Below are 13,596 nucleotides of genomic sequence, written 5' to 3' on the forward strand. Positions count from 1 at the left end.
CGATCTCTGTGGGATCTCTGACCTGTTTCCAATGGGGGGGGAGAAGAATCCGGACACTTTGGGGGTCGGGGGCGAGGGGCCCTGGCAGGCAGGACTGAGTCTCGGCGTCCTGGGTGCTTAAGTGAAACTAGAACGCTTTCAGCGTGGGAAGGCTCTGCTGGCTTTCCAGCATGGAAGTCCCAAGACTGGGACAGACCCTTGAGCTCCTTAGGGTCCCCACTAGACACACTCTGCGGCCCAAGCTCCTTTACAAGAACTCTGGCTGGGCTGAGAGTCAAGAAAATGGGGAAGGGGTTAGCCAGGCCCTGAGTGAAACGCAGCCCATCCTCTCACTACCCCATGATCCCTCCCCCAATCTAGAAGGTCACTTGGCAGGCAAATCCACAGAGCGAACTTTATTCCCAACAAAGATCTCCCCCAGCCCCGGGTGGGACAGACAAACGCACGGACAGGCTTGGGGGCAGGAGACATGGTGGCCTGGGGCTATAGGCTCTGAAAAATGAGGAGGGGGCCCCTTCTCGTGCCTCCTCCCCGGGCCAGAAGCAGGTCTCTGGAGTCCAGCCCACCCCTCTCGTCTCCAGGGTCTCCACCTTGTCTGGAGCCAGAGTCCGGCTGTGTCTCCCTCCAAGGGCCAAGACCGCACACGAGAAGAGAAAAGGGGGGTCCCTGGCTCCTTGGTTTTTTTCCAAATTGGAGTGTGAAAATAGAGATATATATATATATTTATAGATGCCTGGACACTGGCCAGGGCTCACACTTCTGTCTGGAAGTCACCGTCAGATGCATCCAGACCCAGGCCTGCCGATTCCCAGCGGGGTGTCCGGTGCAGCCCCATCCGCTCGCGGGGTTTGGGGGGCAGCGAGCCCAGTGTCATTGCCTTGAAGGTGCTCCAACTCTGATGTCGTTGCTGCTGTTGCTGCTGCTGCTGCTGCTGCTGTTGCTGAGAAGGGGGTCTCTCTCCTGGGCTAATCTTCTCCTAGACAGGGAGAAAGAAAAACAGGTAGAAAAAAAGCATTTATTAAGCACCCACTGTATGCTCAGCATTATGTTAAGCTCTTTACACAAATATTATCTCATTTACACAATTCTGGGAGGTAGGTGCTATTGTTGTTGCCATTTTACAGCTGAGGAAACTGAGGCAGAAAGTGGGTAAGTTTCTTGTTCAGGGTCACACTAGTTATCTGAGGCTACATTTGAAGTCAGGAATCCGTGGCTCCAGGTCTGGCGCTCTGTGTTCAGCACCACTTAGCCGCTGCTAGTGGGGAGAGAGAGTGACCCCAACGGCTGCCCAAGCCACTCTCCCTTCATGCCTCCAGGGAGCATTCTCACCTGTCTTCCCCTGAAAATTTACCTGCTAGGTGAAAAAGTTAAACAGCTTTCACCCTTGCTGACTCCAGTTCACTCTGAGTGCATTTGCCCGCTCTCCCTTTAGTGATCCTTTACAGTTCTTAGATCTCTAGGCTAGGATTTCAAGTAGAGAACTTTGGGAGGAACTTTAGAGCGCCCCATCAAAGCTGAGAGGAGCCTTAGAACCCGAGTGTCAGACTTAGAGGGCAATGTCAGAGCGGGAGAGGGGCCCGGAAAACTGAACGTCGTAGCAAAAAGAGACCTGAAGTAACCGAGTCGGAGGAGTCTTAGAACATGGAACAGAACCCAAGGAGCTCGTAGAACTTCAAATGTCAGAACCAGAATGGGGCCCTCGAGCTCAGAAGGTCAAAGCAAGAGCATCAGAACTGAGGTTTGGGGGAGCCTCCGAGACCTGGGCTGGGATTCCAGCTGCTCTCCTACTTAGTCACTGTGCTCTTTCCCTGCCAGCTCTTTTCTCCCCCACAAACAGCCTGAGCCAGAAAGGACCTGGGTCCCAAGTCAGACTCCTTTCCCTGTCGTTTTACAGAGGAGGAAACTGAGGCACGCAGAGACAAACAGCCCTCCCACGGTGACTCAGGCGGCCCCCGACAGAACGGGGCCCTGAGGAGGAAGGGAGGGGAGTCCGGCCAGGTCCCGGGTAGTGAGACGACGGAGCCACGTTGTTCTAACCTCTGCGGCCTTTCTGCACTAGGCCAGGACCAGTGGCTACATTCTGCACAGCCCCGAGTAGCGTCAGGGCACATGGGACCCCCAGAGGTCTCGTTTGCCCCGGCTGGCTGGAGGACGCTCTGGGCCTCCTCCCCGAAGCAGGAGCCAGAAGCAGGAGCCAGAAGCTGGCTTCCCCAGCCCCGGGTCCCGGCTCTTCCCCCACCACTGACACTGCCAGGATGTCGCCTTCCAGTACATATTGGGGCCCGGGGCGAGGACGGCTGCTCTATCTCCCACTCAGCCTGAACAGCCGGTGTGCTGGGGTCTCATCCTCCCTCCAAACTGCGTCCAATGAAGCCCCAGGCCTGCCTGCCCAGAAAATGCAGTTCTAAGGGATTTAGGAGGGAAAAGGATGAGCAAGGGAAGAGTCCTCCCCACCCCCTTGCACACTAATGCAGTCCCGCACTCTGCCCATGCGGGTCTCAGCCAAGGGCAGCGAGATCGTGAATCCCTCAGGTGCTCCGGGGGATGGGGGACTCCATCTCGGCCACTGACCCGGATCCTCCCGAGACCCACCCTGACCCCAGGACCATCACTTACAGTGGAAACGCTGCGTTCAGCCCCGCCTGATGACACACTCCAGCGCTTTTCTCTCTGCAGAGGGAGGAAGGGAGTCAAGTGTCAGGGCTTCTACCCTCCCAGCCACCCGTGCCCACAGAATGCCCAGCTGGGTCACCCTCTGTCATGCCATGGGGGACCAGGAAAAATGCAGGGGCCCCAGAGTGAGCCAAAGCATCCTAAACAGGGAGAACAGAGACCTAGGGGATGGGAAGAGATTTTTGAACCTGGATCCTCTGACACTAAAATCAGTGCCATTGCATGGTGCTGTAAGATACAGCTAGTTTGGGTGGTGCAGTGGTTAAAGCTCCAGCCCTGAAGTCAGGAGGACCTGAGTTCAAATCTTACCTCAGACACTTAACACTTACTAGCTGTGGGACCCTGAGCAAGTCACTTAACCCCAACTGTCTCAGTGAAAAAAAAAAAAAAAAAAAAAAGGAAAAGATATATCTGGTTTCTTCTCACCTTGCCTGAGGTCGGGCCCCGGTAGCGATCGAAGGTGTGGAACTTCTGGTTCAGCTCGTGGTAGAGCTCCGAGTGTCTCTTCCGTGTGTGCATCACCTTCTGAGGGGATGGGGAGGCTCAGGAAGAAGAGTTCCTCCCCCTCCCCAGGCCCTTCCCCTAAGATGGTCCCTTTGCCCTCTAGGCACGCCCCCAGAGCCACCTGTCTTCTCATCCCCTGAATGCTGCTCAGCTTCAGATCCTAGTGGGCAATGGCTCCAGATGTAGCCCTGGAGTCACCTCAGCTGGTCCGACTGGGGACTGAGAGAATGGGTCACCCCCTTCCCACTGCTTCCTGGGAGAGATCTAGCCTCTCCCTATTCCCCTCTCACCAAAGAAAGGTCTTGAATAAAAATGCTGATTTTTGAGCGATCCTACCAAAATGGTGCCCTCTAGTACCTGGAGCCCGGGTTCTAAAGTGTCCTAATTCCTTTTTCTCCAGGACCGGGGCAAGGGGGGGGGGCCGAGGGACCAAACCATGGAGCATAAGGAGATTCTCCCCACGTACCCTTACCTCAAAATCCAGGTCTGAATAGCGTAGCTTTTTCCGCTGAGGTTGTTGGGGGTGGGATATTGGGAGGGAAGGGAGAAAAAACTGCTTTAGTGCATGACTGGGAGTGATGGTAAAAGGACTTTTCTGGGGTGAGATCTGGTGTCAGAAAGCCAAGGGCACCTTCGGTCTACCTTGTCCTTCTACTATGGAGGAACCATGGGGACTTTCCCCGGGTCAGGGGGCTGACCCGTCCAAGCTTACAGAAGACCCTGGTAGAATAATGGAGCCAGAGGGGTGGCAGGGGCAAAGATTACAAGGGCTTCTCCATGGGCATAATTCAGACTCAACTCCTCCTAAGGCCTTCAGGCCGACCGAGCTCCCCCAGCTCCCGGGACACCCATGGGCACGCAAAGGGACACGAGAGCACGGGTATACACACGCAGATGGAGAGGCGACAAGAGGCCCACGTGCTCCCCCAGAGACCAGCTCCCCTCATCCAGAGGGCTCCCAGAGCCTCCTCTTCCTCTGCAAGCCTCCAAGGGAGAACCGTCCCCACTCTCGGCCAAGGACGGACTCAATGACCATTCCCCACTGCCCACACTTCTCCCTGCTCCGTTCCCCATCTCTTCCTCTCCCCGGTCCATAAACACCCTAGGGCATCGCACCTTCTCTTGGAGACAAACAGTTCCTGAAAGATCCTGTAACCAAGGACCCATAATGGTGTTGAGCATACAGAAGGTGCTCCATAAATGCCCCTTAGAAGCTCTAGGTTTCTTTTAGACTCAACTCAAGAGTCGGCTTCTGTAGGAAGTCTTTGTTCTCCCAGCTGCTGGTGCCATCCCCACTAAGGCTGCTTCTAGCTAGTGTGTGAGTGTGTGACATGCTGAGACGGGTCACTGGGCCCAAAGGACAGACAGCAGGGAGTCAGGGGATTCTCTGGGGGCTAGGGCATCCCACCCCGCCCCCATTTGCATGTTTGCTCCCTCAGCGCAGAGACTATTTACACTCTTTCCTCGCGCATCTCCAGAACTCAGTGTGGGACTGTACACAGCAAGCTCTTTACAGAGACTGACCGTTGGACTGGATTGGATGGACCAAAATGGACAAAGGATCTGAAGTCAGAGGCCCTGGGGGTGAACCTTGGCTCTGCTGCTTCCCACCTACGAAGGCTCGGACGAGTCCTAGGCGTGGCCAGGATCTGCCCAGTGGAAGGGGTTAGAGGAGAGCAGCTCTGAGATTGCTTCTAGGGGAGCTGGGAGAGAGAGCACCGGGCCTGGAAGCAGGAACATCTGAGCTCAAATCTGGCCTCAGTAAGTCCTAGCTACATGATTCTGGGCAAGGCACTTAACCCCGTGTGCCTCTGTTTCCTCATCTGTAAAATAAGGTGGAGAAGGAAATGGCAGACCACGCCGATCTCTCTTCCAAGAACATCCCCAATAGGGTCAGTCCTGTCGGACTGAAATGAACAGCAAAGATTTCTTCTGTTTCTCAATCTTAAAATCCTAGCTCCTACCATGAGGTGCTCTGTCGGTCTCTCTGCTCCCTGAGTGTCTGAATCTCTATCTCTGTCTTTCTCCCCTTCTTTCCTCTTCCTCCTCCTCCTTCTTCTCTCTCTCCATCTTTCTCTGTCTCTCTCTCTGACTCAGTCTCTCTTTGTCTCTCTCCATCTCTGTCTCTTTCTTTGTCTCTCTGTCCTTCTGTCTCTCCATCTCTGTCCTGTGTGTGTGTCTCTCTGTCTCTTTTTGTCTTTGTGTGTGTGTGTGTCTTTTCTGTCTATTATCTCTCTGTGTCTCTCTATTTCTCCTTCTTCCTCTCTCTGTCCCTTTCTGTTTCTCTGTGTGTGTGTCTCTGTCTCTTTGTTATTTTTATCTCTCTGTCTCTCTCTGTCTCTCTCTGTCTCTCTCTCTGTCTCTCTCTGTCTCTTTCTCTCTCTGTCTCTCTCTCTCTCTCTCTGTCTCTGTCTCTCTCTCTCTCTCTCTCTCTCTCTCTCTCTCTCTCTCTCTCTCTCTCTCTCCCCCCCCTCCCACAATCCCCTTGCCTAAAACTGAGAACCAGTCGCTCACTGGCCTGGGTTGGGCTGGGATACCCCCCCCATTTTCCCTGCATCCAGATCCCAAAGTCACTAAATCTCAGAACTTGCAGGAACTTCAGAAGTCACCTAGTCCAACTCCTCATTCTTACAGAGGAAGAGACTTAGCCAATGTCACAGGGCGAGTCAGCTCCAGGAAGAGCATCCAGGCCTCCCAATTCCCCCTTCACTTTTCTAATCTGCCTACGTTCTAGCCCCTCCCACATGGCTGAAAAAACTTCAAGGCCGTTAGTGACCTCCTGGTTCCCCAGTCCTGCGGCCTTTCCTCAATTCTTCGTCCTGTCCCATGCCATCAGTCTGCAGGGAGACTCTCTCGCCTTCCATGAGACCACCTCCCAGCTGCCCAACCTTGCTTCTCTCTAGCTATTCTTCCTTCTACCCCCCCCCCCCCCCCAGAGCTCTGCCTGGGTCAGCTCTTCCCTTTCTCTCCTCTCTCCCTTGACCATTTCATTCACTCTCATGGCTTCCGTGATTCTTGCAAGTGATTCCCACACTCCTAGTCCCCCATGGACATTCGGACTCCATGACATCTGGGCCAAGAGGTTCCATCCCTCTCATGGACTTGCTCCTCCTCCCAACTGGATCAGTAGTTGCTTAAGGCTTACTGTCACCTCTGGACTTCCCGTCCTACCCCACCAGCCACTCCCTATCACCATTTTCTCCTTCTCTTCTCTGTCTGGCCCCCTCCACTCTCAAAGCCCTCCCCCAGATCCGGACCTTGAGCCCATCTACTTAAACCATTCGGACAGCCTCCCTGAGCCCTCTCTAATTCAGCCTTTCTAAGAAAGGCCTTCATCATCCCACCTCTGTGGACACTTCAGGAGCAGACTAGAAATGGGACAGGAAAGAATCATCCCAACATCATCCAAGAGACAGTCTGAGCTAGAGAAGAGCAACTAATAAGTTCGCGAACCCTGTTGACCTTCTCATATCAAGTCCCCCAGTTTCAGGGAGAAACCAAGCTTTGATGACAGACAGAAAAGGCTCAGGGAGGTCGCCCTCTAAGTTTGGGGGCTGCCAGAAAGTTCTCCCTTAAACTTATTTTCTCTCTCAAATTCCTGTCACCACTTACCAGGCCGACTTCCCCCCTCGCATCCTTTGCCTTCTCTCCAGAACCCTCTCCTCATCTCCACTCCCCCTCTATACATCAGAGGCCCTCATTCTCCAGCCTCCGGGACTCCTGGGACAGCCCCCCATTAGACCTCCCCACCTCCACCCTCTTCCCCGCCTACGTTCTTGTGACTCCGTGGGCTCGCGCTGGTCCGAGGGCCTGTTTGCCTTCTGAGTTCTTAGCTGTCTTCTTAAAGCTCAATTCAAATGCTGCCTCCTCCAGGAAGCCTCCCCTGACCTCCCCCATCCTTCCATCTCCCCTGTGACTGCACCAAGCTCCTTGGGTTCTGCTTTGCTGGTCCCATTCCCCCTATTATCTGGCCATAGATCCCCAAGTTCCACAGGGGAAGGCCCTGGGTCTCTCCTGAACTTCCTATTCCCCCACCCAGAATTTGGTCCTCCACACATGGGAGAGTTACTGAGTCAAACTGAAGGCTCGGGAGGATGAACAAGGAAAGCTCTAAGCCCAAAAGGCAAAGGGAAGCGGCCTCGAGCCTGGCGGCTCTCCCCAAAGGTGCCAGAGACAGAGCCCGGCTGCAGCCCCGGGCCTGGGCCGCTCCTGCCCTTCCTCCTCCCCGCCAGCCTGCTCACCTCCAGAGAGCCCAGCTTCATGGTGGAGCCGGGCACAGTTCGGGGCATGGTGCGGCTGCGTTCGCCCGGCTCGGGGGTGGGGCCCTGGCGAGCGCCTGATGGGGCCGGGGGCGGGGGCTGGAAGGGCACCCCATAGGGGTTCTGCAGAGTTCCATAGGCCGGGCCCAGACCCAGGCCCACATGGTCCACGGACAGGAAGCTGGGGTAGGCCTCCGTCTGGGCCAACCCCTTCCCCCCGCGCCGAGGGGTGCCCTCAGGCCTGGCCCGCTTGGTCTCCTCGCGGGCACCAGGCTGGAGGCTCAGAGTCCTCCGGGGCAGCACCGTGTACTCCCCCTCGCCCCCGGGGTCCCCGGACCGCAGCCAGGTGTAGTCCAGCTGCCTGAGGCTGCTCTCCCCACACATGTACACGGGGTTGCTGTCGTGCGCATGGGAGGCCTCGCCCACGCCAGGAGAGGGCACTGGCATGGGCACCAAAATGTTGCCTGGCAGTGGGGAGAAGTTCAGCCCGCTCTCTGTGCCCATGAGGCAGGGCTTGGAGTCCTCATCCTCATCCAGCGACAGGCGGGACAGGGTGGCCGTGATGGTGGAGGGGTTGCAGGTATTGACTTCCTTGAACAGAACTGGGGGAAGGGCAGAAGGAGGGGACTCAGGAACACTGATGGGCACCGTGCCTGCCTCCGAGCCCTGCCGCAAAGCCCATTCCCAGGACAGACCCGGACCCAGATGAACGAGCTTCCATCTCCATCCCTCTAAAGCATGGGTGAAGCCTTGCCTGACTGGTCCTGGATCGGGGTCTCAGATCCCGGAGAGGGACCCCAGACTCACAGCCTATCACAGCAAGGACCCTTACAGGTCACCCGCTCTGAAGCCAGAGAGGAGTCACAGAGTAATTCAGGGCCACGAATGCTATTCTCTGCCCTCGAGCCCCCACATACGTGCTCCTCCGTCCCCTCCTTTCCCCTCTACATTACATATACATGCCTCCTGCCCAAAGCCCCTCTTTCTGGCCAGGGCTGGTACCTTGAATGATTCCTGGGCAGATTACCTGAGCCCCCAACGCCTCGTGGCCCAGTAAGGGGACTCTTCCACATGCAGGTTCTTAGCAATGGTGTTCCCTTTTCCCTTTCCCACTTGGGCTCCCTCTCCCCCCTGCCCTCCCCAGCTGGGGTCTCACCACTCCCAAGCGTTCACACCTCACCTGTCTGACACGCCAAGTCCACATCCTTTTCAAAATCTGTCTATAGGCAGAGAGGGGAAGGGGGTCGGAAAGAAGGGAAAAAAAAGGATAAAAGGGGCACTGGAAGGAAGAGGCTCTCCTCCTCTGCCCTAGACCTTCCCTTCTTCCCTTCCTTGAAGCTTGGTGGGAGGAAGCGAAATCGAGCTAGAAAGCCGCCCTAAAATAGAGAAGCTTGAGGCGGAAGGCACCTTAGAGATCAGATTTAACTCTTCTTTTTACAGATGGGGAAACTGAGGCCCAGGAAAGAGACAGGTCTTGCCCAAAGTTTCCCAGTGAATTGGTGGCAAGGGCGAGACAAGATGCCAGCTCTCCTGACCATGCAGGACTCAGCCTCTTGCACCATGATGGTGCTCTTATGTGCCAGGGGCCCAAGCCCTTTCCCCCATCCTTTCTCCCAACCCTACAAGTAGGGGGCTAGCTCTGTCTGCATAGTCTCAGTCCTCCTCAAGGTTAACCCTTGGGGTGACATGATGTGGGCTAAGAGGACATGCTGAAGAGGGCCCCAGTTGCTCCAGGGGTGTCCACCTGCCCTGCCCTGCCCTGCCCTGCCCACATCACTCACCATGACCTGGATCTGCCCATTCTTACAGGATCCGGGCGAGTTCTCGTTATCCTGGCTCTTGCAAACCCCAATCTGGCATTTCACCACATCTTGGACCTAAGCCAGGCAAGAGGCATCACTGGGTCCTGGACCCGGCAGAAAAGCCGGACCCTGGTAGGGTCCTAACCTATGACTCCACCTATCCAGCTCCTCCCCCCCCCCTGCCGGGAAGGCTGGGAGCTGCCCAGGCTCTCGGGTCCAACTCAGCTCTTCAATCCTCCCAGACACAGCTACTCACTATCCCCAATCCTTCCCACCCAGCCTGACTCCCTCCTCATGCACCCCTGGGCTTGTCCTGCCTACACCCGAAAAAATAAAGCCAGATCCTCCCATCCTGAGACAGAGAGAGCAGGGATGAGATAGAGGAGGAAGAGATGGAAGGCTGTGCAGAGATGGAGGAGGGCAGGAACAAAGTGAGGAGACGAGGACTGGGGAGAGACTGGAATTGGGGAGAGATGGGCATCTGGGGGCCAGGAGACATCCAGAAGCTAGGTGAGAAAGGGCAAGGTGAGATGGGAGAGATGGAGAGATGGAGAAAGAGAGAAAGACAGAGACAGAGAGAGACAAATATAGAAACAAAAAAGAGACAGAAACAGAGAGAAGAGACAGAAAGAGAGACACAGAGAGGAGAGATTTAAAGAGAGAGAGACAGAGAAACAGAGACAGAGACAGAGAGAAAAAAGAGAGGAGACAAAGACAAAGAGAGAGAGAGGGAAAGAGAAGAGATGTAGAGACAGAAACAGAGTCAGAGACAGAGAGAGAGAGAGAGAGAGAGAGAGAGAGAGAGAGAGAGAGAGAGAGAGAGAGACAGAGAGAGAGAGAGAGAGACAGAGAGAGACAGAGAGAGACAGAGAGAGACAGAGAGACAGAGACAGAGACAGAGAGAGACAGAGACAGAGACAGAGACAGAGAGAGAGACAGAGAGAGAGAGAGAGAGAGACAGAGAGAGAGACAGAGAGAGAGACAGAGAGAGAGAGAGACAGCCCCTGGAGAAGCCCAGAAAGACCCAAGTTGGGAGCTCATGGGGTGGATCCTCCTTGGAGGAGCATTGGCTGTCCAGGATTGGGGAACACTGGCAGAACAAAGCTGTTCTCTTGGCAAGGAGACCTAAATTCTGACTCCCTGTGACCTCATCTGGGGTTTTCCTGACAAAGATACTGGAGAAGTTTGCCATTTATTTCTCCAGCTCATTTTCAGATAAGGAAACTGAGGCAAACAGAGGGTCACCCTGCTAGGAAGTGCCTGAGACTGGATTCTCTATCCTTGCGTCACCTAGCTGCCCTTCCTCTACCACCAGACCAGGGACAGAGCTGCTGACCCTCAGAGGGGTCTCTGCTCTCCCCCACTTGTGCCTGAGCCTCCCAGGAGCCTTGGTCAGTGATGGCCCCACTGAGGGCACTGAGCCTGGCCGGGGGGATGGTCCCTGTGACCAGCACTCTGTGAGCTCAGGATCAGGCCCTTCTCCAGTCCTCACCCTCTCCCTCTGCACTGCCAGGGGACAGAGCCCCCAGAGTCAGGGCCGGGGGACGGGGTCGGGTTCCCACCTCTCTTCGCAGAAAGCAGTGCACGGCGATGATGACAAAGCCCTGGACAGAGTTGAAGATGGCGAAGAGGACCTGGAAGAGGATGGAGCGCCTGTCCGTCATGGCCAGGACAGCGGACATCCAGGTGAGCGCGAGCAGCGGCAGCACCACGCAGGAGCTCCAGAGCGAGGCCCTGCAGGGAGCAGACAGACGACAGGTGGGCACGTCGGCTCTCGGGCGCACCCACGATCCCCAGGGGCCAGGCTGGGACGTCTGGGCTGGAGCTGCAGGGACCTCCAAGGTAATCGAGGAGAAAGGACCCAGAGATGAGCTCTGCACGCAGGAGAGTCAGGCCCAGTCAGAGAGAGACAGAGGAGAGCAGAGAGACCAAAACTGAGATTCAGAGACAGACAGACCACAGGATGACAGCTCAAAGACCTCACGTGGTCTCGTTTTACAGGATGGGAAACTGAGGCAGCACCAGGAAGGTGAGTGACCTGCCCAAAGTCACAGGCAGTAAGCACCAGAGGCAAGCCTGGAACACAGGTTTGGGTTTCAGAGCATCCCTTTCTTGCCATGCTGTGCAGCCTCCCAGAGGAGACCCCGAAGAGAAACAAGTGGAGGTCTGTGCCCACCAAGGGGCACGCAGGGGAGGGACAAATGCAGAGAAGGGGGAACCGTTGTGAGACAGATACAGAAGTGGGGGGGTGTGAGAGACGGAGACAAAGAGACAGAGACAGAGAGACAGGGACAGAGAGAGACAGAAGGGGGTTGTATATGTGAGAGAGACAGACACAAATAGAGACAGAGAGAGACATAAACAGACAGAGACAGAGACAAAGGCAAAGAGAGACAGAGAGACAGGGAGACAGACAAGACAGACAGAGAGACAGGGACAGAGAGAGACAGAAGGGGGTTGTATATGTGAGAGAGACAGACACAAATAGAGACAGAGAGACAAAGAGAGACATAAACAGACAGACAGAGACAGAGACAAAGGCAAAGAGAGACAGAGACAGGGAGACAGACAAGACAGACAGAGAGACAGAGACAAAGAGAGACAGAAGGGGGTTGTGTGTGTGAGAGAGACAGACACAAATAGAGACAGAGAGACAAAGAGAGACATAAACAGAGACAGACAGAGACACAGACAAGAGATAGAGAAACAGAGAAAGACAGAGGAGAGAGACAGAGAGAAACAGAAAAACAGAGAGAGGCCAAGAGAGATAGAAGCTCTGAGACTGAAAGAGTGGCAGAGACAAGATGAAGAGAGGGGAATAAGAGGGTGAGGAGTGATTGAAAGGGGCTGGGGAGGAGTCTCCCCCAAGCCCACACTCCTCCCTCTGCAGCCTGGAGGCAGGGAGCTGGGCCTGCGTGCCAGAAGGCCCAACGACATCATTGGCAGCCCTCGTTCAGAGGCCCCGTCTGATTTTTGTCCCTGCCCTGACGTCCCTCCGGAGCTGAGGGGGGAGGAGGAGGACTGAGGTTTTCCTATGCCTGAGGGAAGGAGAATGGCTGGCAAGACCCTCCTCATACTTGGCGCCTCCCCCTGGCCCTAGTGCCCGTGAGGATGGCAAGGGTCAGACTAAAGGGCCTGTCCGGGCTCACGGCATCACAAGTGAGACACTAACAAGCTGGAAGCTGTTGAGGGCCCTGGAGCCCTCGTCCCGAGATCAATGGAAAGAACTATTTAGTTTAGGTAAGAAAAGTGGGGGTTAATGGGAGGGAGGGGGTAGAGTTGCACCAGGCTTTTAAGTATCTGCAGGGCTGTCATAAGGAAGAGCTCAGATCCTTGCTCCGTTTGGCCCCAGGAGGCAGAGCAGAAGGTGCGGAGAAGACTGATTCTGTCTCAGAGGAGAATGGGCTCCCTCCTGGGAGGTAGTGAGTTCTCCGTCACCAGAGAGCTCCAAGCAGAGATGGAACTGACCACTTCTTTGCCAAAGCTGCTGCAAGTGGGCAGCTTTAGAGGCTGCCCTCCTCCCAAGGTTCCCAAAGGACTGAGGGTCAGAAGGGACCAGAGAGATCCATGGGACCAACTCTCCCCCTCTTTTTCTTTTTTAAGGGTAAGAAAACCGAGATGAGGGGGAAGGGACGTGAATTGCGCTGGGATTCCTCGGGACACTAATGGCTGCCCAAGAGTCTTTGATCCTCGGGTTCTCAAGCAAGGAGACAGAGCAGGCCGGGCTGCCCATCCCCTGGGTCCCCTTCTCCAGGAAGGTCCCTGAGCTCCCCCAGCGCCAGCCCCCCTCCCCCTCCGCCCAGCCCCCCTTCCCCACCCACCCCGCCCCGCCCATGGGGCAGGACTAACATGGCGTTCCTGGCTGTGACCGAGCTGAGCAGGGGGCTGGGGACCATTCCACAGGCCGAGCAGGGGAGGAGGAGGAGGCTGGCACAGGGGAGCCGCTGCGGGCTTGGGGGGCACAGACACGGGGGAGGAGAGGGACGGACGGAAAACCAGGGAGAGACGGAGGCAGAGCCAGCCCCGGAGCGGGGGGGAGGGAAGGGCAGACGAGAGAAAGAGAGAGCCCGGTTAGTGTGGGCCAGGCCGCGGCCCTGCTCGCCACCGCAGCTGCCTACTCTTAGACCGCCCAAAGTGGGCAGAAGCACTTGGCTGGAAGAAGCCCTAGGAGGGAGACGGGTCAGTGTCATTAGCCCCATTTCACAGATGAGGAAACTGAGGCCAGAAGAAGGGAGGCCGCTTGTCTCCTGGCTCAAAGCTTTGGGACCTTGGATCTCAGCCCAGTGTCCTGCTCTCGAGTCTGGTGCTCCTTCCATGACTCTCAGGGAAGACTGCTCCCCTCCTGCCCTCCTGCCCTC

The 13,596-nt window shown here is 56.0% G+C and overlaps 1 protein-coding gene across 1 annotated transcript in view; it reads right to left on the bottom strand.

Moving 5' to 3' along the window:
- Positions 1–380: 380 nt before the first annotated feature.
- The window catches only part of ADGRB2 (adhesion G protein-coupled receptor B2), a 61,773-nt gene continuing 48,557 nt past the window's right edge, over positions 381–13,596 (bottom strand). The window contains 9 exon segments of the mRNA XM_074305320.1: positions 381–976; positions 2,617–2,670; positions 3,100–3,198; positions 3,650–3,685; positions 7,419–8,038; positions 8,617–8,656; positions 9,218–9,313; positions 10,801–10,972; positions 13,088–13,189. Of these exon segments, the coding sequence (XP_074161421.1) occupies positions 752–976; positions 2,617–2,670; positions 3,100–3,198; positions 3,650–3,685; positions 7,419–8,038; positions 8,617–8,656; positions 9,218–9,313; positions 10,801–10,972; positions 13,088–13,189 (1,444 nt within the window). The 3' untranslated portion in view covers positions 381–751.

This window comes from Sminthopsis crassicaudata, chromosome 3 (genome assembly GCF_048593235.1).
Source record: "Sminthopsis crassicaudata isolate SCR6 chromosome 3, ASM4859323v1, whole genome shotgun sequence".
NCBI classification, from domain to species: Eukaryota; Metazoa; Chordata; class Mammalia; order Dasyuromorphia; family Dasyuridae; genus Sminthopsis; species Sminthopsis crassicaudata.